The 24635-nt window shown below is 40.1% G+C and overlaps 1 protein-coding gene across 1 annotated transcript; it reads right to left on the bottom strand.

Moving 5' to 3' along the window:
- Positions 1-17413: 17413 nt before the first annotated feature.
- On the bottom strand, positions 17414-21233 carry LOC119732342. The gene is made up of 3 exons (XM_038205800.1): positions 20405-21233; positions 18896-19144; positions 17414-17443 (listed from the first exon to the last, which is right to left on the bottom strand). The coding sequence occupies exons 1-3, from the start codon at positions 21224-21226 to the stop codon at positions 17414-17416; spliced, it is 1101 nt and encodes a 366-aa protein (XP_038061728.1). The 5' UTR covers positions 21227-21233.
- Positions 21234-24635: the final 3402 nt, after the last annotated feature.

Raw genomic sequence — 24635 nt, forward strand, 5'->3', positions numbered from 1 at the left:
CTTATGAAAAGAATTATACCTAAAAATGAAGTCCGCTTTGTCGATTTCTGCACCACATCCAGAGCCCGATAGTACGCCACTTGAGCCCACGACACTACAGCGCCTATATCGATCATGTGGCTCAAATATTGTTTTCTGTTTAAAGAAGAAATCGTGTCAGGAAACTTGTTTTATAAGACTCAAGAAACAGACTCCAACGATTTGAACTTAACATCTACATAACAAGTGCACCAAGTACCAGAAACGGAAGACAAATCAGAATATTTCCTTTTAAAATATATGGGAGCTTGGTGAGATTTATTTCAATAGTCATAGATCAAACAAGGAGAAAATAAATAATTCTACAGGAAACATTTTTTGTAATTAACCTTGCCCGTTGAAAGAAAAAGTCCCTAAATAAACATAAATTTTGTTTTCCTTTTCCCTTTCAGTAACATTTCAATTAGTGATCAGCATTCGTTGTAACTTGGTTGGCTATCGTAGTTTCTGCACATTTTGGTAGGAGGAAAAATACTCACAACTATCCAAGGTGTTCGAGGCCCCTTATTTTTCACGAATCCTTCAGTTCATGGCCCAAAATATAATGTTCAAATACTTAAGAATTTGAGGACACGCAAATCGTGGTTTGGCCGGCATAGGCAATTTTGGACCGATGTACTGGTCAACAACCATATAGTTTTAATGCATTTTGGATCGGGGACATTTTACGTATTTACTACAGAGGACAGTATTTTAAAGACTTTCTGAGACTCGACTTACATCAGGAAGAAGCTTGTGGAAACTTTCTGTCATCGTTACGGGGTCCCCTAGCTGATAAAATGGCAGTTGGGTTCCAATTGGTGTGTTTTGCTTTGTGAGGTAGAGATCTCTTCTGGCGCTCATCGTGCCTGACGCTGCCAAGATGTCCTTTCTGTTCGTAAGACAAAAACGTGAAATAAACCAAACCGGATCGGACCGGAACAAAAGTGACTTGAATCCAACTAGCTTCAATTGTGTTAAAATCAGCTATTATAAGAAGCACATTATGCAAAGTCAAACATTACTGATATTACATTTCATCCGCGCGGGTACGGGGGCGCTGTGTTTAAGAGGTGGGTTCGCGCCACTGAACTCCACGTGCAAAATCTGGTTAGAACATTGACTGTTTGAAGTGACGTCGCCGTCCGCCATATTGCCATGCCAATAACAAAGTTATTGATATTATTGATATAACAAAAAAAATAGGAAAAATGCATTGAAAAGAAGTTCATACACTTTGGATCTTTTGGATTTATCTATAGACTTGTTCCTTCCAACTTACTGTACCGGCAACCAGCGCAAGGCGATCAGTTAAAGAGCACTCTATGGTCAATGGACTATCAAGATTTTATACGTTGAGATCAAATGTTGGTTGTCGATCTGCCTGGGTTTTTTTGCTGGACTTCAAAAGAGGCGGGAATCGGTTGGATTCTCTCCAGGCAGAATCGCGAGCGCCTCCTTATCATTGCGTACCAGAAAAGCTACTATGATGCTCACATTAGTTTTATATGACGGCACAAAAAGAGGGTGGTATTTGGTTTTGGGAAACTCTTTTACATTTGGAATGAGCCCCATCAAATAATGAGGTCGACGTTGTACATTGGGTCATTTTACTTACATCCCTACCTGAATCTGTCAACATTGGCGTCATCTCTGGACCAAGTTTGATTGATACGTTTCCTCCGAAGAAGCCTCAGGAATTCGTAACCTTTCTTCGGATAATTGGGGGCGTATTTGTTGACAAAGTGCCTGCAATGAAATGAAAGGGACCCACAGTAAATTCGAAACATTAAATGGCATATGATCAGTTGCTTTTTGTGCTCTACAAAATTGACTCGGATTCTATTCTATAAGGGGCCAAACAATTTTCCCGGTCAAATAACACTTTGCCGTGTCAAAACGACCCGGAAAATGAGTCCAAAAAGTGTTATTTCACCTGAAAAAAAATGTCATTTTCCGTGTCATTTTGACTCGAAAAAGTCATATTTTGACACCAAAAAGTGTCAGGTTCCATATGATCCGAATTCCGGACAAACTCTGACCTGGACCTTTTAGAGTGTATGGTATAAAACAGCTAACCTAATGAATTTCAGCGCATGGGATGCTATACATTTTTTTTTTAAATAAAAAAATAAAGAGCCAATGCATGCACATTTTGTTAGTCTTCTGTGTTGATTCCGTTGTTTGCCGTTTCTTATTTTGAAATATAATCTCTCTTGAAAGTATCCGTACATAAACATTCGGGACATCATATCGTTCAGTGTACCCGCGGGCACACTTTTTAATTGTCCATAGGCGGAACCATTTCAAAGGGTATTAAGTTTCAGTCGTTTCTTCATATTTCAAGCAGCAGCATCTCAGTGGTCTTTTTTGTTATATCAATAAGTAACAATGCAACTACCTATAAAATCAATGTCTTAAGTTCTCATGCCTATCTATGCGGAACACAAACACTGTACCAGCGAGATGGCTGTCACGCAAAGGGGCTATTTTTTGCTAGACAGGCATACCTGATGTGGTCTTTCAATGTTAGTGCCGGTTGAGTGACTTTGCCAGGGTTTGTCTTCACCTACAAATTGGGAGAACAAAAGGCATTAGCGGACATCTTTTGTTATTTTAATTCAGTAACAATGGATGCACAAAAGGTTCACTCGTTCACATCTCAGCAAAACAATGGCATTGCCCTCCAAGATGGCTGCTACGCGTATGTTCAAATGGATCATCCTCATCATCCCCATCATCCTCATCATCATCACTATCAGTCGACTGCATGCACAGCAAACGGCCACAAGTTTTCCCCATTCATCTCTGTGTTGTGCAATTCTCCAGATCTCTGAGAGCAGATAATCCTGTGACAATAGTCTGACGATGTACTCTGGGTAAAGAAGGCGCTGATGACCTTGTCTGCATAAGCCATGCGATGTGGGTATATAGAGCATAGATGTTAACTGGCTCGCCAATAGGCTTCCGACGGATGTGACCAACCCATCTGAGTTAAATGGATATTGAAATCTAATTCCTGTAAGCATCTTTACAACATTCTAGATTTTGAAAGATTAGGCCTGCTTAGTTTTGAGCCAGAAACTACGCATTGATCGAACACTCACACAGATATTGATTTATTGCTGTTCAAGTTAATTGCGTAGCTGCTGAAAAAAATAGTTGCCTAAGTCCTACGTTAGGGGTAGGTTATGAAGTGTTTCATGAAATCGGAGATTGAGGAAGACTGTAACTAACTTACCTTTATCGTGGTAAGTGTTGTGCTCACTGGTCCGACTGTAAGGCTTTCAACTGGTTCACTAGTTGAGGTACTGAAAAATGGAAAAGGATTTAACGCATAGATTGTCAGTAAGGTCTATCATGCACATTGTTATTTAATCACACAGGTTAGGATTATCGCTGCCGACGCTACATACGACGGCTTCATCGTTATTGCCTGCACTATTTTGATCAGCAAAATAGCACCTAGCTCACGATCTATATATGCAAAGGGCAGCCACATGATATTATTAGTGCAGTGATTTTCAACCGGATCTAACAAGAGGAGCTGTATTATAAAAAGAGCATACCGAGCTGTTCATTTTGATGTATCACTCAGACACATTCTTCAGGTGTGGGAAAAGATTCGCAGAATGTTCCTATGGATAAATACAAGCATACGACCTGGCTCATGTTGTTGGGCTAAATCAACTTATTGTTTCCCTTATTGCTCGAGATGATGATTCACTCCCTACCACGAGTTATATGTTGTTAAAGTTGAACCCAATTGATCTTACTTCAAAGTGTTTACCTATGATTTCCTCCAACCTCCAAAATTGAAAAGTTCCATTCCCGAGGAGAAGTATTCTGGCAACTTAGGATAAAAAAGGGAATTGAAGTAACTGCCACCAGAAATAAATAGAGCTTGAACTTACAGAGCGTCAACTTTGGTGTCCCTTTCCTTCAGTGATGTCTGACCGAATATTCCACGGTACAGGGCTGCAGTTGACAATACCGTCACACACGCAATCAGGGACAGGAAGTACTTGAATTTCATTCTCATGATCACAACGGATGCCTTGACACTCAAATGCACAAAGGCTGCGTTACATGTGCATATTGTTTTTGTCAAATTTGATCTTTTCTGTACAATATAGGCGGATTTCTAAATTACCAGTCACGCCGAGGCACTCAGAGCTTAGCCACTGTATGACATTGGAGACTTCCTACCAAAAAAAAAAACACTTTAAAGCCCGCGGTGTCTGTATAATGATTCGAAATCAGTTTCTCTTCAGAGTGTGAAAACGTTACATTGCTCCCTCTTCTGCATGCTGCTCGTCAACACGTTCGTTAGTCTATTCTAGCTCATTGTTTTCAATATTTCTGGTTTTTAAGCATCTGTTCGTGCCGTAACACGATCAATCACAGGCATTTATCATTTATTGATTAAACCTCCGTGCTTTATTCATTTACTATGGCTCTTTTCCCATGATTCGTTAATCGATACCCGATGCAGTGTGTTACAACATTTTGTCACGTTGTACTGACGGTAACACAATTTCATAGACTTTGACCGAGTATATCACCTCTTTGTTGTTCACAGTGGCCCTAGCAAGGGGGGGGCCAGCTCGGGGGGGGGGGGGGGGCTAGCTCGGGGGGCTTTAGCCCCCCCCCCTCCAGGTTGAAGTTTTCTCCTTTTTTTTGTATTTTTTTGTCCCACGATTTGACCGTGGTGAAATGTATGTGGCCTATTTTTGAGCAGTATAATAGGGGTGTTAATGGCGCCACCAACGTCAAAATAGTCTCCCCCCCCAAAAAAAAAAAAAAAAATTAGGGTTGTTCACCCTCATTTCATGTATATTTAGGCTTAGCTGAGTTCACATTAGCTGATTTCACATTATTTACAAACAAGTGAAAAAGTAAAAACAAAAGTTAAATGTTTTCAGGCAATGGGATTTTTTTTCTTCAGGGTTTGTTACATTTCTGGATTTATTTTACTATATAATCGTAAAGGTTCAATTATTGATTACATTGGAGTGAGTAAATGTTGTTGTTTTTTCTTGTCCGAATAATACTTTTTCGAAATTCTCCAAAATGATTTTTTTCAACTATTCTACGATATTGTTACTAGTAATATAATAACATGTCTTATAATGTACATGTTCCTTTCTGGATTGCAGAGGCAAATATTTGATGAAGCATTCATTTTGTTTAGTTATCTCGATAATAGTATAAACGTTTGGTTTCTGAAAAAAAATAATTTGCTCTTTGATAATGAAGATATCATTTTGTAATGCTCCTTTGAAGGATAACCTTTTATTTCTAATCTATAAAATTTATTTCAAAATTTTAATACATTTAATAAGGATAATATATATAAGTTTGTTTGTACAGCAAGCACAGAAAACCAAGGCATTAAACTATTGCTACTTTCCACTATTTTAACTATGGGCCTTGTTCACGAGTCGGCCATAATAATTGAAAGTGAGGTGAATTCTTAATTTTTTTTAACTTGCGAAGAGAAATAAAATCAAGTTAATTTATAATTAATTCCAGTCTGCTTCAGTGAGTAATTTAAAATTTGCAATTAAACATTCTTTAGGGCCCTGTCACACTTCTGCGTATCCTAATTCCTTATGAGTTGCGCATTGACATTTTTTTCATACGCAGTCGTACGCACAATACGTACCTCATATGCATGTTTATCGTTTTGTGTAAGTTTTATGTACGCAGGCATACGCATGGTACGGCCCAGTACGCCGGATAGTTTTGGGCATGCACAAAACTACGCTGCGTACGCTGTTACGCAGGTCATAAGTTATAAATACGCAGCGCATCGGTCCCGCATCGGTCGAGCACGGTACGAGTACGCTATGTGTTCGTGGGGGATAAGCGGTTCATACGCAGTAATACGCTGACCTCCCGGCACGCACCCCGTCAGCATGATGAGCCGCCTATATTGGACGTATACATAGCGAACTTGCAGCGCAGACACAACGCACGCTGAACGAACTCATAGCGAATGCCGACGTATTGCGTCAGGCATGCGGTCGGCATAAGTCGGGTGCGTGCGGAATACGCTCAGCATGCGCACTGCATACTGACCTATTCGCAGCCCGAAAAATAATGTTGTGCACTGCATACGCAACTCATACGAATCTCATACGCAATGGATGCGCTGAAGTCGTTACTTGTACGCTAGATGTGCGTCGCACATAAGTCAAAGTATTCAAAAAATTTCGACGTTTTGAGCGTACGGCTGCGTATTGAAAAATTTTGATAAGGAACTCATAAGGAATTAGGATACGCGAAAGTGTGACAGGGGCTTTAACGTTTTAAACGTTATAGAATATTTAATTGCAAATGTTTTATTAAAAAATGACAGTAAATATGTGCCTGCATAAATAGTCTGGCGCCATCCTATAGTCAACAGTTAACAATTAATGAAATACATTCAGGGAACTCGACAAAAATTGCAAACTTGTGATTAAGGCCCATACAAAATTATTATCTCCCATTCAGCCTGCGTGTAAGTTGCGTATGGCGCGCAAATTCATATTTAATCCCGAAATAATTTTTATTTTAATACAAAAATTTCTTTTTTTAGACGTGCACAATTGATCTCTAATTCCGAAATAGAGCTCTCTTTTTCTTACAGACATGATTATCTTTTAACAGCAGATATTTTGTTTCCAGTCGTTGCATTCAGCAGGTCGGACGACGGAATGTTTGGCAATATTTGAAGACAATTCTTAACTAGGAGGATTCAAATTCGCGTCTTAAACATGCTCTTATAGTGTCGTTAAATCAGCTTAAATCTTGGCTTTCTAAAATTAAGTGCCTTTCGTCAGCATAACGACCGGAAACAGAATGAAGATTTCTGTATTTCACAAATAGAGATAGTGTACTCTTTTTTGGAGCTAGGCGGAAACGTTCCCACACTTGTGAACAAACCGTGACAGCCTTTCTCCCCAGGGTCATACATTGACATTTTGTTCAACCTTGTTAGGCAATTTTCAGTATTTGTGAACAAAAAAGTGTTCGAATAAAAACGTGCATTTATACATACAGGCCTACAAACAGAATCACAACAGAGTTTTCTCCTGCTTATAGTGTCCTAAAGAGTACTATAAAATTCGAAATTTTGTGTACCGGAATTGGAGATTTTTAGTATTTACAAAAAGAACGGTATAATCATATACCCCTCAGACACCCAACTGAACCCCAAAGCTGCGTTCTCATTTTGTGAAAAGTTACCACGAGTAATTATTTTTAATATTCCAGTGGTCACTGTACCGTGCGTCCGCACTAGGATTTATGTTGGCCCGCGGATACCTAACCGGAAAAGCAGTCGCTACTTAAAACTAATAATGTAATTCTTCCACGATCCAGTTGGCCCTGTAAAACTTACCGCTGCGGACCGTAAAATAAAATCTTACAATCAACACTTGACCATTTGTGAAGTTTACCGACTGTCCACACTTGACTTGATTTGGTTAAATTGACAGCAGATTCCGTAGTTGACAAAAGTCTCCCTTAATTTTAAACCCAAAAAAATATAAAGTGCGAACACGGCTGTAGAAGACCAGTTTTAGTGTTTTTGATTTGAGACATGAATTGCGCGCGCGTTCAAATCTTCGGGGGAACATCATGACAATGCATTGCTTCTAACTGGCTCCCAGCAACCCTCTGTTTTGTGGTTACGACCTGTCCAAACAAATATTAGTCCAACCGTCGTTTTACAATAAACAACTTGCTCCTATGTTCACATTAAATGAGCGCGGTTTGGTTTAGTGTTTTTGTTTTCTTCTTTCCCTCTCTCTTCTTTGTTTTTTTTTTAAGTCATGAGTTTAATCTTCTCGTAATGCGCGGTGATCATCTTTGTGATTTCTTCAAGGAATATCTTTCTCCTCTGTACCTGTTCGTCCGTTTCACCTTCCGACTTGACGACCTTGTCTGGGTGGTAATCTCGGAGAGCTGTCAGCAGCAGCTTCTTTCGTGGTTTCCACGACATGGTGTCGTCAGGGTACTCTTCGTCAGTCTTCTTCAGTTCGTCGAGGTGAGTCTTGGTGAACTTAATTGAGCTATTCTGGGATGGATGGTGGTCGAGAAGGTGCTTCATGAGGCTGGCTGCGCTGGTATTGGCCTCACGAAGAGCTGCGATCTCATCTGTTAGGGTATCTAGAACCTGCAAGTAATCACAGAAGAGGGATATTAATAAAATCTTGCACTCTCCGGGAGAGTTTGTGTGAGTGTTGTATAATGAACACTGCACAGTATACAAGTATTACATTCACTGTGCGGACTTCCAAACAAAAGATGTCCACATAAACCAGGTAGCAGCGACTGTTTGCGGATATGCCCACGTCCACACAATGTTTTTCCCTCTCTGAAAAAAAACAGGTTTAGAGGCATTTTGGGGTTAGGTTTATCCGTGGCAAAATAAAGAGAAACTACATGAAAACAAAAGAAATGTCCACACTAACGTAAACATGTCTGCACAAACTGTGTTTGGCAATTAAACACTTTTCCTAACACTTTCTCGCCATCAGTTTGTAAACATGTTCAAATACTAAACATGTATAGAGTATGTGATGGATAGTGTTTAGCTATTGAACATTGATGTTTTAGGAATTGAAAAATAATGTTTAGCTTCCAAACATGTTTGCAGAGTGATAGCAAGTTAGTGTTCAGTTGCCAAACACAGTTTTTATAGTGGATATGATTTACTGAATAATTCTGGCATGATTTTGCTATACCTGCTTGCGAAGTCAATTAGTTGGTGAGTGGCCGTTTATATTTAATCGACAGGTGCTGCAGTTCTTTGTTCCATATTGTCTTAAAGAGGTTGTGGAATGCTGAAAGTCGTTTTGTATTTTACATTTTTTTTTATTGTGGAGTACGTAGACCCATATATATCATAATGACAAACTCCCATTCTTTTGTGATGACAAATTCCCATTCTTTTGTAATGTACGTTTGAATGTTTATAAAACCGAAATTCATCGAGTAATTTGTTGGTCGGTGAGCGCATAATTGAAATCAACAGTCGTCGGGTTCTTCGTAAAATCAGAAAAAGCGTGACGTAATAAACAGTACTCGTTTATACAACGGCTGTTTACTGCTGCCCAACCCGCCCCAGCAGCACGCGTGACTCGCAGTCAAGCAGTGAAAAATCAACATTTTGTAAAAGACTCGCAGAGATTAATATTCCTTTCCATCGCTTAATTTTTGGATGAGTATATTGAACAAGGAAACAGTGGTCTCTGAGCTGTTCTTCCGTATGAATTTGAGCCCCGACTACCCGAAAAAAAGACCAGCGAACACACGGATACTGCAGTGGCCAGCTGAAAACGCCAACACGGCTCTGATAAGTGGTAGGTGTGCGATGTTTCCGTAAAAAAAAAAACAGCTGTGTTTTATCCAAGGACTCTAAGTATTATGTTCTTTATAAAATGTTTAGATGAGCATCAAAAGTCCAACCGCAACTTTGTTCGTGATTCGGCAGACAATCCTCAGGTTATTCTGGTGAATATTCAGTCCAAAGAGACAACAGATCGTCAGGTTGTTTTCGAATTGTACGCGTATACGGCACGCATAACGCATCACGGCAGTGGATGTGGTCGACCGTGTCCAGAACTAATGTTGTACGGTTAGCAGCGTCGCGGGCCCCGGTCAAGTTCCTCGCGTTGCCTGGTGCTTTTTAAGTATACGTTCGCCACAAAAAAGTAGTCCTCTTCTCTTTTCTTTCCTTGTGCATTTTAACCGGTTTTTTTTTAACATACTGAACCGATAATTACGAAGTTACTCGATTTTGAAATTGTTAACTTTATTGTTTACCAAGAAAAAGCTGTAAACAAGGCCAGAAGACCACACAGTTATGGGACTCGTACCGTTTCACCCCGACCCGTATTAACGTGGCTACAATTCATAATCATGCTCCGTTCATAAAACAAAAATCTCTGGACTTAATACGACATGTTCGGGATCCGGTTGAAAACCTTTCACTGGTCCCGAAATTTCACGAGCAGTATCATTATTTTCAGTAGCTAATTAAGACTTTATCCAAGAGATTCAAGTGGCAGAGAATCTGTCATTCGATCAAAAGAAGTAGGAAAATGGAGCCCTGTCATATAAATCAGCAACAACGTAAGGAAGAAAGTCTTATACATTTTGAACGGGTCTACGGTTCTTCAAGATTGGCAATATCCCCCCTGAGACAAAATTGGTCCAAAAACAGTCTTCCCTGTAGTCCCTAAATCATTAACAAATCATATTTCCTCTGTTATTTCTTGTCCGATTTGAAAAATAGTACAAAGAATTACCTGAACTTTGAAGATGAACAAAACATAGCTCTCTTGCATGCACATTGAAAAATGGTATGTGGTCTCGTCCGCGACCCCGTTCTGTGGAAGGGGCCGGGTTGGGGCGGCCGCGCCTGGCCAGGGCCGGGCCCGGCCGAAGAATTTGGCTCATCACACTGTCGCGATCGAGTGTCAGTACGGCACCATTGTTTTTCCGTGCAGTCGTGTAGCAATTACAAATTATCTCTTGAGAAAAGAAGACTCTTGCCCTACAAAATGTACAGTGCATGATCAGCCTCTATCCGTTAATTTGGCTGAAATCCGATCTCGTGTTTCGCACAGTACCCTGTCGGACAAACTGCATGGCACTAGCATTACGAGGGAGGATTCTTATTCTTCCGTGCTGACAACCGGATATGGGCGGCCATTAGGGCAAAAAAGACAAAAACAAAAATAAAGCAAAACCACAAAATTAAACGAAAACACACAGAAATCAACAACTCAGAAATAAACGAATTTAACTCAGAAATAAACGAACAACTCATAAATAAACGAACAATTCAGAAATAAACATACAATTCAGGAATAAACAAATATAACTCAGAAATAAACGAACAACTCAGAAATAAACGAACAACTCAAAAATAAACGTACAACTCAGAAATAAATAAACAACTAAAAAATAAACGAACAACTCAGAAATAAACGAACAACTCAAAAATAAACCATCAACGCAGAAATAAACAGTCAACTCAGAGTTAAACGATCAACTCAGAAATAAACGATCAACTCAGAAATAAACGATCAACTCAGAAATAAACGATCATTTCAGAAATATACACGAACTCAGAAATAAACGAACAACTCAGAAATAAACGAACAACTCAGAAATAAACGAACAACATCCCCAGGGTGTCGAGCAGCAGTACGCGCCCACCATGTACCATACATTACAGAAGTGCAGACGACATAATGTTTACCGCGGCACCCAAGATGGCGGACACTTTGCATCGCTTCACGCGATGAACACGGACACATGACGGATGTAGTGGGTTTTCGTCGACGACCTCCGACGCCAAAAAGAAGTCTATGCGAAAGGTAAGCCTGATTACAGTTTGATTTTTATAATGGAAAACGTCGACTTTAATCGTAAAAGTTTACAATGGCATATCCCGCCGTCATGTCTGTATGTACGTCATGCATGTCATGTGCACGTGTACGGCCGGGTTTGGCCACTGTACTGGCGCGGCGCGCCGGTGCGGTGGGCAGACCACGGACCATTAAATGGTCCGTGGTACATGGTCAGACCATCAGACCGACCATCGAGCTATATCCGAGGTGGAATGATTCCCACATCTGGCCATCTCTATTTTCCCCCTTCAGTGACCTATCATGCATCAGAAAGTGTTAATATGTCCAAACAAGTAAAATTTAGCTTGGGAAAATATTGAAATATTTAGGAAACACTTGGAATAGAAACGTCCAGACCAGTCTCATGCGGTTTGTGCACAGGGATGGCCAGATATGGGAATCTTCCCATCATGTTCCCTGCAGTGTTAACAGCCATCAGCTGGAAAAAATATTGAAGTATTTACCAAGAGAAAAACGAGGGAGGGGAGGCAAGGGGGAGGGCGCTGCCCCCCCCCCCCCCAAAAAAAAAGGAAGAAAAAACAAGAAAAAGGAAATTTAAGAAAAAGAGGTACAAGGTCACATTCGTGTAAATTTAATGGGGGGGGGGGCAAAATGTCCCTGTCCCCCTCTAAAACTGATAAATCGAGAATATGTTGAGAAATACAAGATTTTTTTTGGGGGGGGGGAAATATGTTTTACCCCCCCATTAGAAAAAAATCATGGCGACGCCTATGTTTGTGCATAGGGTCATCATGGTCACTGTCATGGTGATTTCCAGGTATAAATCTTTTTCTGGATAGCTTTATGATAGGTGATTGCACTCTATTTTACTCTACACTACCACCATCAGTCCCCTAATTACAACTTGATTAACATCTCTGTAGGCCTGGTCTTAAAGAGTTTGTGATGAGATTTTGGCAACTTTTCATGCTAAACCGTTTCATATATTTTGTTACTTGTCCCAACAGAGTGCAGGATATTATGGACAGTGGTCAAGACGGCTACATCAGTGATCCAGAAGGAAAAGCAACAGAAACTCAACTGAAAGAAAGCAACTTTAGTCTTGTCTGATAAGTGCTGCATGCGTTCCACAGCCCATGCCAATAAATTCTGGATGAACTACCAGATCTTAGCTCCATGATACAAGTATGTAGACAGCAGCTGGCTACTAGTAGCTGCGGCTCCCTGAATACCTTGTAAAATGGCAAATGCACTGTTAAAGTTATAGAGATTTTTTTATTATAAGACCCCCGAAAATCCACAAATACATGTATGAGAGAAAGTTCACTCGCAATACTGATGAGCATCTATGCAGAGGATTCAATTAGTTTGGAACTTGCTGCAACCCCTGTCCAGGTTGTCATTGAGGATTCTGTCTGAAGACTTATTGAGGTGAACAGTCTGTCAAGGTTGAGCGAGGTGACACTAGAGCAAGTGATTCTAGCCAAAAAGGACTGCAACTTTCCTCTGCAACTGAAGGAATCAAAACCCATGACGAATGAGAAATCGAGTTTTACCAAGTCAGTGAAGATGCAGATGGCAGTTGTAGGAGTGCCTTGTTGTGACCTTCGAATTTTCACCAATGCCACAGCGATGTGCTCATAGTACAAAAATGTACATGTTTCATTCATTGAGGCATTTTTGAAACCATTGAGGATTCTCCAATTTCATAAAGGTCAATGTTTTTCATAAAGGTCAATGTTTTACCATATAGCCCAGGGTTTGCAATTTTTATCAAGACACCTCGCACAAATTTTATTTGGCAAAACTAGTTAATTGGTCTTGTCATAAATGTGATTGCTCTAGTTCAAAGAGCAAAAGTGCATGTACATGTTATTAAAATTATATTTTTGACATTAAAATTTTTGTCAACAAATTGCAGACTTTTTAGTCATCTTTAAAAATCTAAACTTTTCTATGAATAGTTAGTGCAATTTTAGGTGAAATACATTTATCTACTAAGCAATTTGTTATCTACTGAGCTAAATGTGTCATTAAGAATAGGAGCAACTTAACATGTATCTGTACAAGGATTGGATGTATTTCATCAAGTTTGGTTTTCCAACTTCAGAGACTGAATGTTAACTGTTATACGGCAGTCCACATTTTGGATAGAATTCCACATACAGACGTCACTTGAGACCCTGTATACAACTTTGAGAGTGGTCTGAGCATTTCTGCTTTCTTACTAAATTCTTCAATGTTTTCCCTGCTATATTTGACTTTGTACGACATGTTATCGCTTTCTGATGGCTGGTAGGTCATTGCAAGAAAAAATTATTGACGTCCCTATATGGAATTCTTTCCTACATGTTCTTGTTATGTTTATTTAGTAGAAGGATTTTTTAAACAACATTTTAAGGTTTCCTTCCACTCTTGAGTTTTAATTTATTGCATTGTACTAGACTGGGGCAAGCATTATTTGTGTGTAACTTAAAGAAATTGCCTGAAAAAAAGTACAATTCACATTTCACAAGTTAATTAAAACCACTGCTTTAATATCTCATAAAAAAACCCACATTGTAATGTTAAATTAGCAGTTATATTAATATCACTTGTGTTGTAAACATTTTTTTGAGAAGTATACAATGTATACAATTGTGCTTTTCAAAATAGCATGTATGTACACAAGTTAACCATGCTCAACCTGTAACACTATAACAGCATTTCATGAGATTACACAAACATTTGAACAAAATGAACTAAAGGTGCACCATTCTAAATTTTGTGCAAACTATGTGGCATATGTGAACCTTGGTCACTGTTTTTCTAGTGTTCTGATGGTCCCCATGAATATCCTGATATCTGTTTGACAAAGGTGGGGGACAGGGGTGGGGGCGGAGGCACTGGAGGATGGGACATTTGGTGAATTGGGTGGGGGATGAGGGGGGGAAGTGTGCAGTTTAAACTTGTGATTGACTCCTAACACGACTCTCTGTAAAATTTACATGAATCTGCCAAAGATTAAAGACGACAATGCTTTGCTGGAGATCCAGAAACTTTACTGTGTAATACAACTTCTCCTGATACAGTTTTGTAGTGGTACATGATGTCAGGCACAGATTGACTACAATAAAATAGAAAATAAAATGTATGTATTTGTTACAAGAAATTACCCAGTGTTTGTGTAACCTTATTCCAACAGAATTAGCTCATTACATATCACTTACATGTTCCAAACACATGCACACACATGCACACACATGTCCAAAGCAATGTTTATGTAAATTTGTAGGCCCCTACAATGTACATGTACATGGAGTGAGTGTATCAACTATGACCTAAATCCAGTGTCAGTCCAACAATTTGCATTTATACTAGCTACTCCACATTTAAAAAATACTGATGTCTAAATGCAAGAAGGGTTTATGTACACCCTGTATAAATCTCGACCTGCAGTACATGTGCTTTTAACAGGTTCCACAATACCGTGACTATGCAACCAACAAATGCGTTGAAAATGCAACTTTTAGGCTTATAAAACGGTACTAAATATCACACTAATCACTAAATAATTTATAGAAATTGTTTAACAGTAAACAGCGGGATTATTGCTTTGGGCGAAGAATTTAACACACAAGTTGCAAACTCTACAACGCTAAAGCTATGTTGCTATGGAGCACTTGGTTATTGTCTCTCTGGTACAGTGCCCTCACTACTAGGCAAAAAGAAGAAATCTGAGTTTGGCCGCTACATTACATGTATCTAGCACTGCATGTATCTTTTTACCGGTAAATTTAATATTTTTTACAAATATCTGCAGAATAAAATGTAGCACCTCTTTTAGTTTCTGTGTGCGGAAGTTGAACAGTTACAATTTACATGTAGAACTGCAAATGTGACATGGCCCTAGACTTGGAGTGACAACAAAGACTAAAGTAGGGCCTACATGTACATGTGTACATGTACATGTACATGTACATGTACATGTACATGTACATGTAAGCTACACAGACAAAAAAACTAGGCCTACTTCATTTAGTGAGGGCCAAATATTGTAGCATAGCAGCGCACTTTTTGAACGCTTTCTGTAGGTTAGGGGTACCTCCTTTCCAAGAAAATGTCACTGTTTTCCCATTTAACGGTCGCACATGCTACTGCAACAGACTCAACCAGCTGATGAGGCTGCATTGGTCTGCTCCCACTGAGAAAATGAGGCATACATGTAGTAGTAAGTTGTAGTTTCCGCTTCATGATTGCTTCTCGGCAGGATCTTGTTTCATCACAGGCTTCCCTTCCATTTTATTAGAATTGTCCTGAAACCAAAATTTGAGAGTTACAACTTAATCATCATGTTGACATCCTGTTCGGATTACTACCATTAATTACCCTTGTACCCTGTGCAACCAGTGGAACCAAAGAGAACTGATATAAACTGCTGATTTTGTTTAAGTAAATCCAATTCATTTTTCCCTTCATTTTCTCTGCTTCCAAACACACAATGCATGATATTTTCTGTGGGTCACTAAAATAATGCAATGTGCACACAGCAGTTCCCAGTTTATTTGGGGTTCACTGAGTATTTCAGGCTAAACAGTTAACTAACCATGTCAATGGCGTATTTGAGAAGCGGTTCGACTGGTGGCAGCGCAATCCACAGATAGCATCACGATCACCCGATCGCAGTCAACATTAATACTAGTGCTAGGGGCCTTTTGCGTTTGTAAAAATTGTTGCATAAAGATACTTAAAAAAATCAACTGGAACTGAAAAATAATGGGTAAAAAGTCTCTTTTATTAGAATTGTGAATACAATTTTAGAGTCGCGGAAGTCGTTTGATCTTTATAGCAGCAAAATGCTCAAAAAATAAACAAGACATATGGACCATGCCCGTCCGGGGAAAGAATTCCTTAGTCTACCTCCATGTCTAGATGTCTAGATGGACGTTACTTCACACCCTGTTACAAACCAGTATGGTCTGAAAAATTATGTGTTTTCTCACTAAATATTTCAATATTTTCCATGCTAAATATCACTTTTTAGGACATGTTCACCGCTTTCTGGGGGCTACTACTAGTACTAAGACATTGCAGGGAAAAACAAGTGGCGTACGTATATGGAATTCTTTCCAGTCTGACCACCGTAGTCATGGCGCAGTGCCACGCCGCGCCATCCCAGCCAAGTACATGTGGCCAAACCCGGCCGGCATTGGCATACCGTTCGTACATAGCTCCATGATCTGACGTACAGACATGACGGAATGCAATGGTAAACTAAACAAAGTCAACGTTTTTCATCATAAAAATTAAACTGCATTCCAGGCTTACCTTTCGCATAGACTTCTTTCTGGCTTTGGAGGTCGTCGACGAAAAATCACTACATTTTTACCTTCCGTTTTTTTCTACGTGTATAGCGTGAAGCGATGCAAGGTGTCCGCCATTTTGGATGCCGCGGTAAACATTATGTCGTACTGTACTGCATGGTACATGGTGGGCGCGTACTGCTGCTGGACACCCTGGGAATGATGTTCGTTTATTTCTGAGTTCTTCGTTTATTTTTGAGTTGTTCGTTTATTTCTGAGTTCGTATATATTTCTGAGTTGATCGCTTATTTCTGAGTTGATCGTTTAATTCTGATTTGATGGTTTTTTTCTGCGTTGATGGTTTATTTTTGAGTTGTTCGTTTATTTCTGAGTTGTTCGTTTATTTCTGAGTTGTTCGTTTAATATTTCTGAGTTGTACGTTTATTTCTGAGTTGTTCGTTTATTTTTGAGTTGTTCGTTTATTTCTGAGTTGTTCGTTTATTTCTGAGTTGTTCGTTTATTTCTGAGTTGTTCGTTTATTTCTGAGTTGTTCGTTTATTTCTGAGTTATATTTGTTTATTCCTGAATTGTTTGTTTATTTCTGAATTGTTCGTTTATTTATGATTTGTTCGTTTATTTCTGAGTTATATTCGTTTATTTCTGAGTTGTTCATTTATTTCTGTGTGTTTTCATTTATTTTTGTAGTTTTGTTTTATTTTTGTTTTTGTCTTTTTTGCCCTAATGTCCGCCCATAACCGGACGGGAAAACTGGAAATTTATTGCAAACAAAATGTGGTGTGATTACAGCCAGTGACTGACACAATAAGCATATAGGTTTGCCTTGGCCTAGTGCGTTCGCTACCCGTACACGTATAAACAATTATTTTGAAATTCAAACACCGTTTACCGGTGTCAAAATCTACGGTCCCCGCGGCCGGGCCAGCGGCACAAGTAGACCCGTGAATTTCCAGCCTAGCTGTACAAAGCGCGCGTGTCACGATCGATCGATACATGTAACAGACGTTTCTTACTATGGTCGGTCGTTAGGGCAAACACAAAAAAATGATCCCCGATCTATAAATAAAATGCTGTGTAACTATCAAAACACTGAATAATCAATTGAAACTACCAAAAAGTCAATGGAGATATCTTCCTATAAAATTCTGAACTTGCCCATTAGAATTTACGGGTAAAAGCTGTTGCCAACTACGGTTGAATTTATGGAGCATGTGGCTGCCCATACAACATGTCGCCCAGTGTAGATGTAAACAAAGATGTCGTTGCGCGGAGTGATTTGCAAAAAGTTTCGCTGGAACTACGTGCATTGGGAGTCCTGTTTATTACGTCGCGATTTACTATGTTTTGTTTGATGCCCCCAACGACGACTTTTACACAAATTGCACGTTCGGGTCGAAACAGGACCTGAAAAACAGCTCTCAAAAGTACCTTTTGTATTCATTTTATGACAGAAACACTAGTAGTCGTTTTTATTTCATCACACCTTAGCAGTGGCGTCACCAGACTTTTCAGTCTGTGGGGGCACAGGGGGGGGGGGGCACCAGCATTTGATGGGGGGGGGGCACTTAGGTGGATACGGATCGCCGTCCTGGGGGAGGGGTCTAAGGCATACGGAGGATGGGCTAGATGCAAAATGGTGCCACATTTGATGCTAAATTCGATCTGAAGATATCTCCAGAAATTGCTATTTTTGAGGTAATGATTTTAACAACGCGCAGAATTTTGCAGAGGATAGGGGGGCACCAGCATTTGATGGGGGGGGCACTTAGGTGGATACGGATCGCCGTCCTGGGGGAGGGGTCTAAGGGGAGGGGTACCCCCCTGCCCTTTGGAAAATTTTCGCATACGGAGGATGGGCTAGATGCAAAATGGTGCCACATTTGATGCTAAATTCGATCTGAAGATATCTCCAGAAATTGCTATTTTTGAGGTAATGATTTTAACAACGCGCAGAATTTTGCAAAGGATAGGGGGGGCACCAGCATTTGATGGGGGGGGGGCACTCGGGGGGGGGGGGGCACTAGGTTTTCCAGGGGGGCACGTGCCCCCCCCCCCCCCCCCCTTGGCGACGCCACTGCACCTTAGGCTACATATACCCGAAAAATGACGGAAATGTCTTCGAGCATTCCACAACCTCTTTAAAAAGGATTGGGAAATATCTCTCTGTGCTTTATCAAAATTTAAGCCCTTCATAAAATTCACCTTTTGTTTTATTTTCCGTTGTGCGGCTTCATCTCTCCATCTTTCCTCATCCTGGATCTTCTTGAATCCCGCTACGCACTGCGTGTACCACTTGTGACCAATGAAGGTCCTGGGTTTAGCTGCCTCAACCAGCTCCAAGCAGCGCTTGTAATACACCTTGGTCTTGGTCTTGGAGAACAAGATCTTCTCATTGATTAGGCCGAGATAACTTAGGGCGGCTGCTTCTTGCTCCAAATTTAGTTCGGATGCCTGAAGTGTTGGGTAAAATGACAGTTGTAACAAACATTTATACAATTTGTTGTTGTGAGGTTATTTTCCCTGGACCAGGGTGAAATCACAATCCGGTGTGCTAGCTATTGTTTTTTGCCTAGAAAGGCGTGCACGCAAGACCTAATTGGTTAGTGTGTATTACAATATCTGTTGTGAGAGATAGAGTCGAACATGTGCTTTAGGAAAGGTATTAATTTTTGGTATTATTCTATGGCCCACTGACCATGCTACGTACGCAACCTCGTCTCCAGAGCTTAGCTTACTTAGTAAGCCCTGTAATTAGTAGGTAATTGATTTATATCTTGCACTTGGTGTTGTTATTTCACCTGTATTACGTATGTTTACGTTCTTTGTACTTTTTATGTCCAAAACTTCTCAAAGATAATTATTTTCTTTCCAATTTTTTCATATTTATATGAAATGTTATGCATGCATATTGGTTGGATATTTGATTTTTACATTTTAACTTTGAACAAAAAGTCGTGTTTTCGTAACTCACGCCGCGAAGAATATATTCTGTTTCTACCCTAGACAATACGAAAACAAACGCTGATGCAAAACACAGGCAGGCACCAGACTATTCCTCATTTGCAAACGTTTCCAATTTTTTTGGGATTGCAAATGATCCAATACCAGGGTGAGAGAGCAGGTAGTGGTGGGAGCGTACTGTTTTAAACCCTGGGAACGAGGTTTTTCGGCTCTGTACGTATCCTTGTTAGCAGTATCTCTTTTCAAATATTTCTGAATTCGACCTGAGGGTATAGTCTGAGTACAAACATTAAACGTGGGCAAGCCACGGATTAACGTTTAATCAAAATGTTTTTATGTGATTTTATCTGGAGTGGTTTTAAGAGGCTGTGACATCATTTCGATCAGGAATGTGGACTATGCAGTGGACTAGTCAATTCGGATGCCATGGTTTATTTCTAATACAACAATATGGAAGACCCGACAGAAGGCGCCCGATGAATCTCGAGGAATAATGAAGACACGGTCTTTTTTTTTACAGAATTAATCTTCGTATCTGTTCGCATATTACAGGACCTTGCTGTGTAAGTAGATATTCCATAGACTAAAATAAGGGCGGCTTTTCATGGATCAAATTAAAAATTCACGAAATGCTTCCCAAACAGTCCTTTTTACTCGTTAAATACTTCGAATAATAGATAACAACTTGGGTGTACACTCTATAAGGATCATTCAATGATATTTGTTTCTTTTAGTTACTCCCCTACGTACCTTGAGAGTAGCTTGTTTGAACCAGTCCATCGCATTAAAGAGCGTGTCCATGTTCAAAACCTCCTCGTCCAACAGATGTGCAAGCATTGCCTCTCCATTTTCCCGAGCCTGCACGGATTCTGCTGTGCAGATTTGGAACTGCGCATCCTGCTGAATGATCTCCAGGTCCACGCGAAGCTCATCCGCTTCAAGATCCTGCTCAGCAAGCTCCCCTTTCCGTAGAATACTGAGAGCCTCTTCAACAGGTTGGTGGATGTCGTGGAGAAATCCGAGGCTTTTTTTATATTCACCTTTTTCAAGCAGACGAACCGACTCCTTGAAGAGAACATCAGCAATATGATACCTGACCAATGCAGAGAGCACCTCACCATCGGGCAACAGCTTAAGAACCTTGTACATCTCTCTAAGCTTCTCCTTTGGGTCATCAAAGGTACCGATAACCTCCAAGATCTCGAAGTAAGAAGCCTTGATCTCCTCTTGCAGCTTGCTGCTCCAAGCGTCACCCAGCAGAGAAGCACCTCGGACCAAAGCCTGGCCGAGGTATTTCAGGGCCTCTCGGAATGTTATGAGAGTCTTCGCAAATCCTGTGTCCTGTTTGTCTTTCATGTACTCTTGGGCCATCCTCTTTGTAGCCATTCCGAGATTCTTGGTTGCTGAGGACCACTCACTCACCATTCTTGGCCCAGTGGCTTCAGATGCGGCCCTGGCATATAGGTTAATTGCTGACTGAAGTCTAGAACACTTGATGACAGGAGACAAGCCCTCTTCAAGTGCCGCCTTGTATTTAACATTGCCTGCCTTCCGCAACTCCTCCGACATCATGAATGGAAAATTCCTGTTGATGTTTGAGGAGCATAATAATAATAATTTAAAGATAGTATATCTTCAAGAGTCTTTTCAAATACATCCTGGTCAAGTGTACATTCTCAATTAACTCCTCATCACCCTGTTCACCCGCTTCTGTTTTGCGGTTCCTTGTTTGTGTAAACTGTACATGTAGTAGAGACATTTGCTAAACCCAACTCTGGGCACTGTCCTTTTCAGATCTTTATGGCAATGTTCTGATTAAATAAACTCGCGGGGTTGCGATGGAGTTACGCAAACACAATTCAAGGGACACTGTGTCCTGGAACAGCCCAAATGAGCTACAAAACGAGCTTTGAACGAAATGATGTTAATCGGCGCGGAAAAAAAAACATTTAAAAGTACGATATAAAACATCCACACAACTATCGTTGGGCGTTTTTGTGTTATTCCTGTATTATGCATGCCAGAACGACTTTCGGGGTCCACTTTTGCGACCCCAAAAAGGCGAGCTGTTTGGATGCTATAGTTGTGATTTCATCCGTAAAGTGTTCGCCTTTTGCGGACGTTTAAGAAACCACATTTTGTGCATTGGTGATTGGTCACCGCTCAGTTCGCAAGCACGGTGCTGTATGCATATGTTATACATTGTACATGTACATGTATTCGTACATAATACATGTATATGATGTATTAGACACGCATAACGTGCATCGTACTGTAAAGTGTGCGTATGATATGCACGTAGTGTTTACATGTAGTTAAGCCACGCCCCTTATTATATATACGCAACCCTTGACCGGCACCACACTGCCGAGTTCTCACACAGGTACGTTGTCAACTTTTGAAGCTCGTTTTTGAGTTGAAATATCATTTGTTTGCAAACTGCACGCTACCCAATATTGCATTAGGATTTGTCCGCTAGTGTTCATAGATAATACTGGAGGCATTAAAGTAAAGTTTTGATAAGATATAAATGTAGGTTTGGGGCTCCAAAGTGTGAGCTCGTTGTGGAGAGTTTAGCAAACATTGTGCGTGTAGTATAGGCATACACGCGTTCACGTGCAAAATGTGACAGCGTGGTGCGCGCACGCGTGATATTCCCATGTATTTGTGTATAACGTCACGTACGTATTTATGTTCATGTATAATTTAACATGGGTCTTATTGCGCATTGTCAGATTCCAGTTTACATTTAGGGAATAATAACGCACAAGTAAATAATGGCTCTTCCTGTTCATTGAGGACTGGTGTGTATGAAAGTGGTTGATAGTGTGTATGAATGTGCCTGGCCAGCATGTGTAAATGTGAGCCTGCTCCTTTATGTTCAGCATTGCCTGAGGTAATTCTTATTTCGTGCGAGGATTTAATTTAATTTGGGGAAATAGATCTACATGTACACGTTTATTGTAATTTTATACCTGTATAACACTGACATGTACGTGCTGTTTGTAATTTGTATTCTTTGTATTTTTACCACACTGCCGAATTCTCACACAGTGAGAATGGGCAGCTGGGCTGGCAGGTTGGCAAGAATAAATCGGCAGTCATTGAGGCAAGGAAGCTAACTATTCTCAAAGCGTCACCTGTTCACTAGGACCTGCGTGCCCGTGTTGCCCTCCCAATCACCCATTTAGCCAGACCCAGAGCTCTTCACCAGTCAGTTACAACCCACACTAGTATTACCTCATCACCCAACCCCACCCCGTCCAGAGGGATCTCTACAGTACATTGACTGAAAACGACAGGAAATACGTAGGCCTATTCGTACTCCGTCGTGTCCGAGATAAATAACCGAAGTATTTTCGTCTTTTCTCGGAAACTGTAAGACATAAAGTTGGGTAGTATAGGGTAAACGAAAACACACCGAGAAAGATTCGTCTATAGCATTTACGTTAGTGGAGTTAATGTCGCGTTGTGCCCAAGAGTAAAGCTGGTCAGAAATCAGATTTGTTAACTCATCTGTTCGAAACTACAGCGGATGTGTTTCCGATGGGACCGTACTGCCCAATATATCAAATTTGGAATTATACTGGAATTTCCAGGAACGTTTCGCAATACATTAAACGGGAATACCCTAATTACTTTTTAGGCCTCAATTATAGCTATAATTATGATTGCAGGGTAAAATGTCCGGTTTACGGCCTGAATCACAATGTTGCACAAAGGTCGAGCAGACTATTTACCTTTTTTATTTTTGTCATCGTTGGGCGCCATTTTGTATGTGCTGCCACATGGGAATTAATTTAACCCTTTGTTGGCAACAAATCGTACAAAATCAGTGCATTATTAACAGCCTCCTATAATTTATAAGAAAGGAGAGTTTAATAAGGTCGTCGGTAGGCTAGTGTTTATTGGTGATTTGGCATTTTCAACAATTTAACGATACGTTTGGTAACATTTATAAATGTTTTTGCGACGTTGACCTTCCATTGTTTGCCAACCCGTGGTTATACATGTAGTATTGGTCCACGATATACAAATAATGAATGTTTGTGAGTGCGAGGTGACAGATTGAATGTTCCATTCTACGAGGCGAAGCCGAGTTTAATAGATTCAACATTCCAACTGTCACTGAATGAAACTATTCTTTCCATTGCACGAAATGTGAAACATTCATTATTAATTTGTTTTATATAACACCTGAAAAAAATCCTTATCATTTAATTGCTTGATTTGTAAACTGATGTTTACAAAGTCATCAATATCCGATCCACTGATAAAAACCGGTGGTTCTGCTTCAATAGCCAATAGCCTTTGAAGTAGATGCAGTTACAAACTTAAGTCAAAACATATTGTTATTGTTTTGACTTTTAAACCTTTGCTAACTTGAACTTTGAACTAGCTGGGGAAAAAGTGGATGCCAGAATTTTATTTTGTAAATTCTTCTTTATTCTTATATTTGTATCAGTCCTCCAATCGATGACAAAGATCTGCTTGGATGCTATATAAAGCAAAATATTGAATGTTTTGCTTTCGTGCAATGGTGAGAATATGTTCATTTGTTGAAAGACGTAAGGTAATTCCACTCAACTCGGCTTTGCCTCATTGAATGGAACACTCCATCCTTCAACTCATGAAAATATTTTAACCATTGCACTCATACACATTCATATTTGTATAATAGTGGATCGTGCATTATGTAACGGTATGATTAGATAAGCGCGCCTGTTTGCACTTATGTCTTGGGAATCCTGTAGTCATTCCCAGACCAAATGATTCTGACTGTTTCTGATGAATGATAGAGGGCGATGGGCGGAGAGAGAGAGCGGTCGCGTTTTTATCGACTCCAGTTCAATCCGGGTGAATCGCGGAAATTGTGCCTAATCCTAAAGCAATCTATATTTATTTTGATCTACACAATCATCACTTGGTCTGCCATTTGGACTCCAAAATGTAGAGTATCAATGACTAATTGCTGGATACC

The sequence above is a fragment of the Patiria miniata genome, unplaced genomic scaffold (assembly GCF_015706575.1).
Source record: "Patiria miniata isolate m_02_andy unplaced genomic scaffold, ASM1570657v1 HiC_scaffold_24, whole genome shotgun sequence".
NCBI classification, from domain to species: Eukaryota; Metazoa; Echinodermata; class Asteroidea; order Valvatida; family Asterinidae; genus Patiria; species Patiria miniata.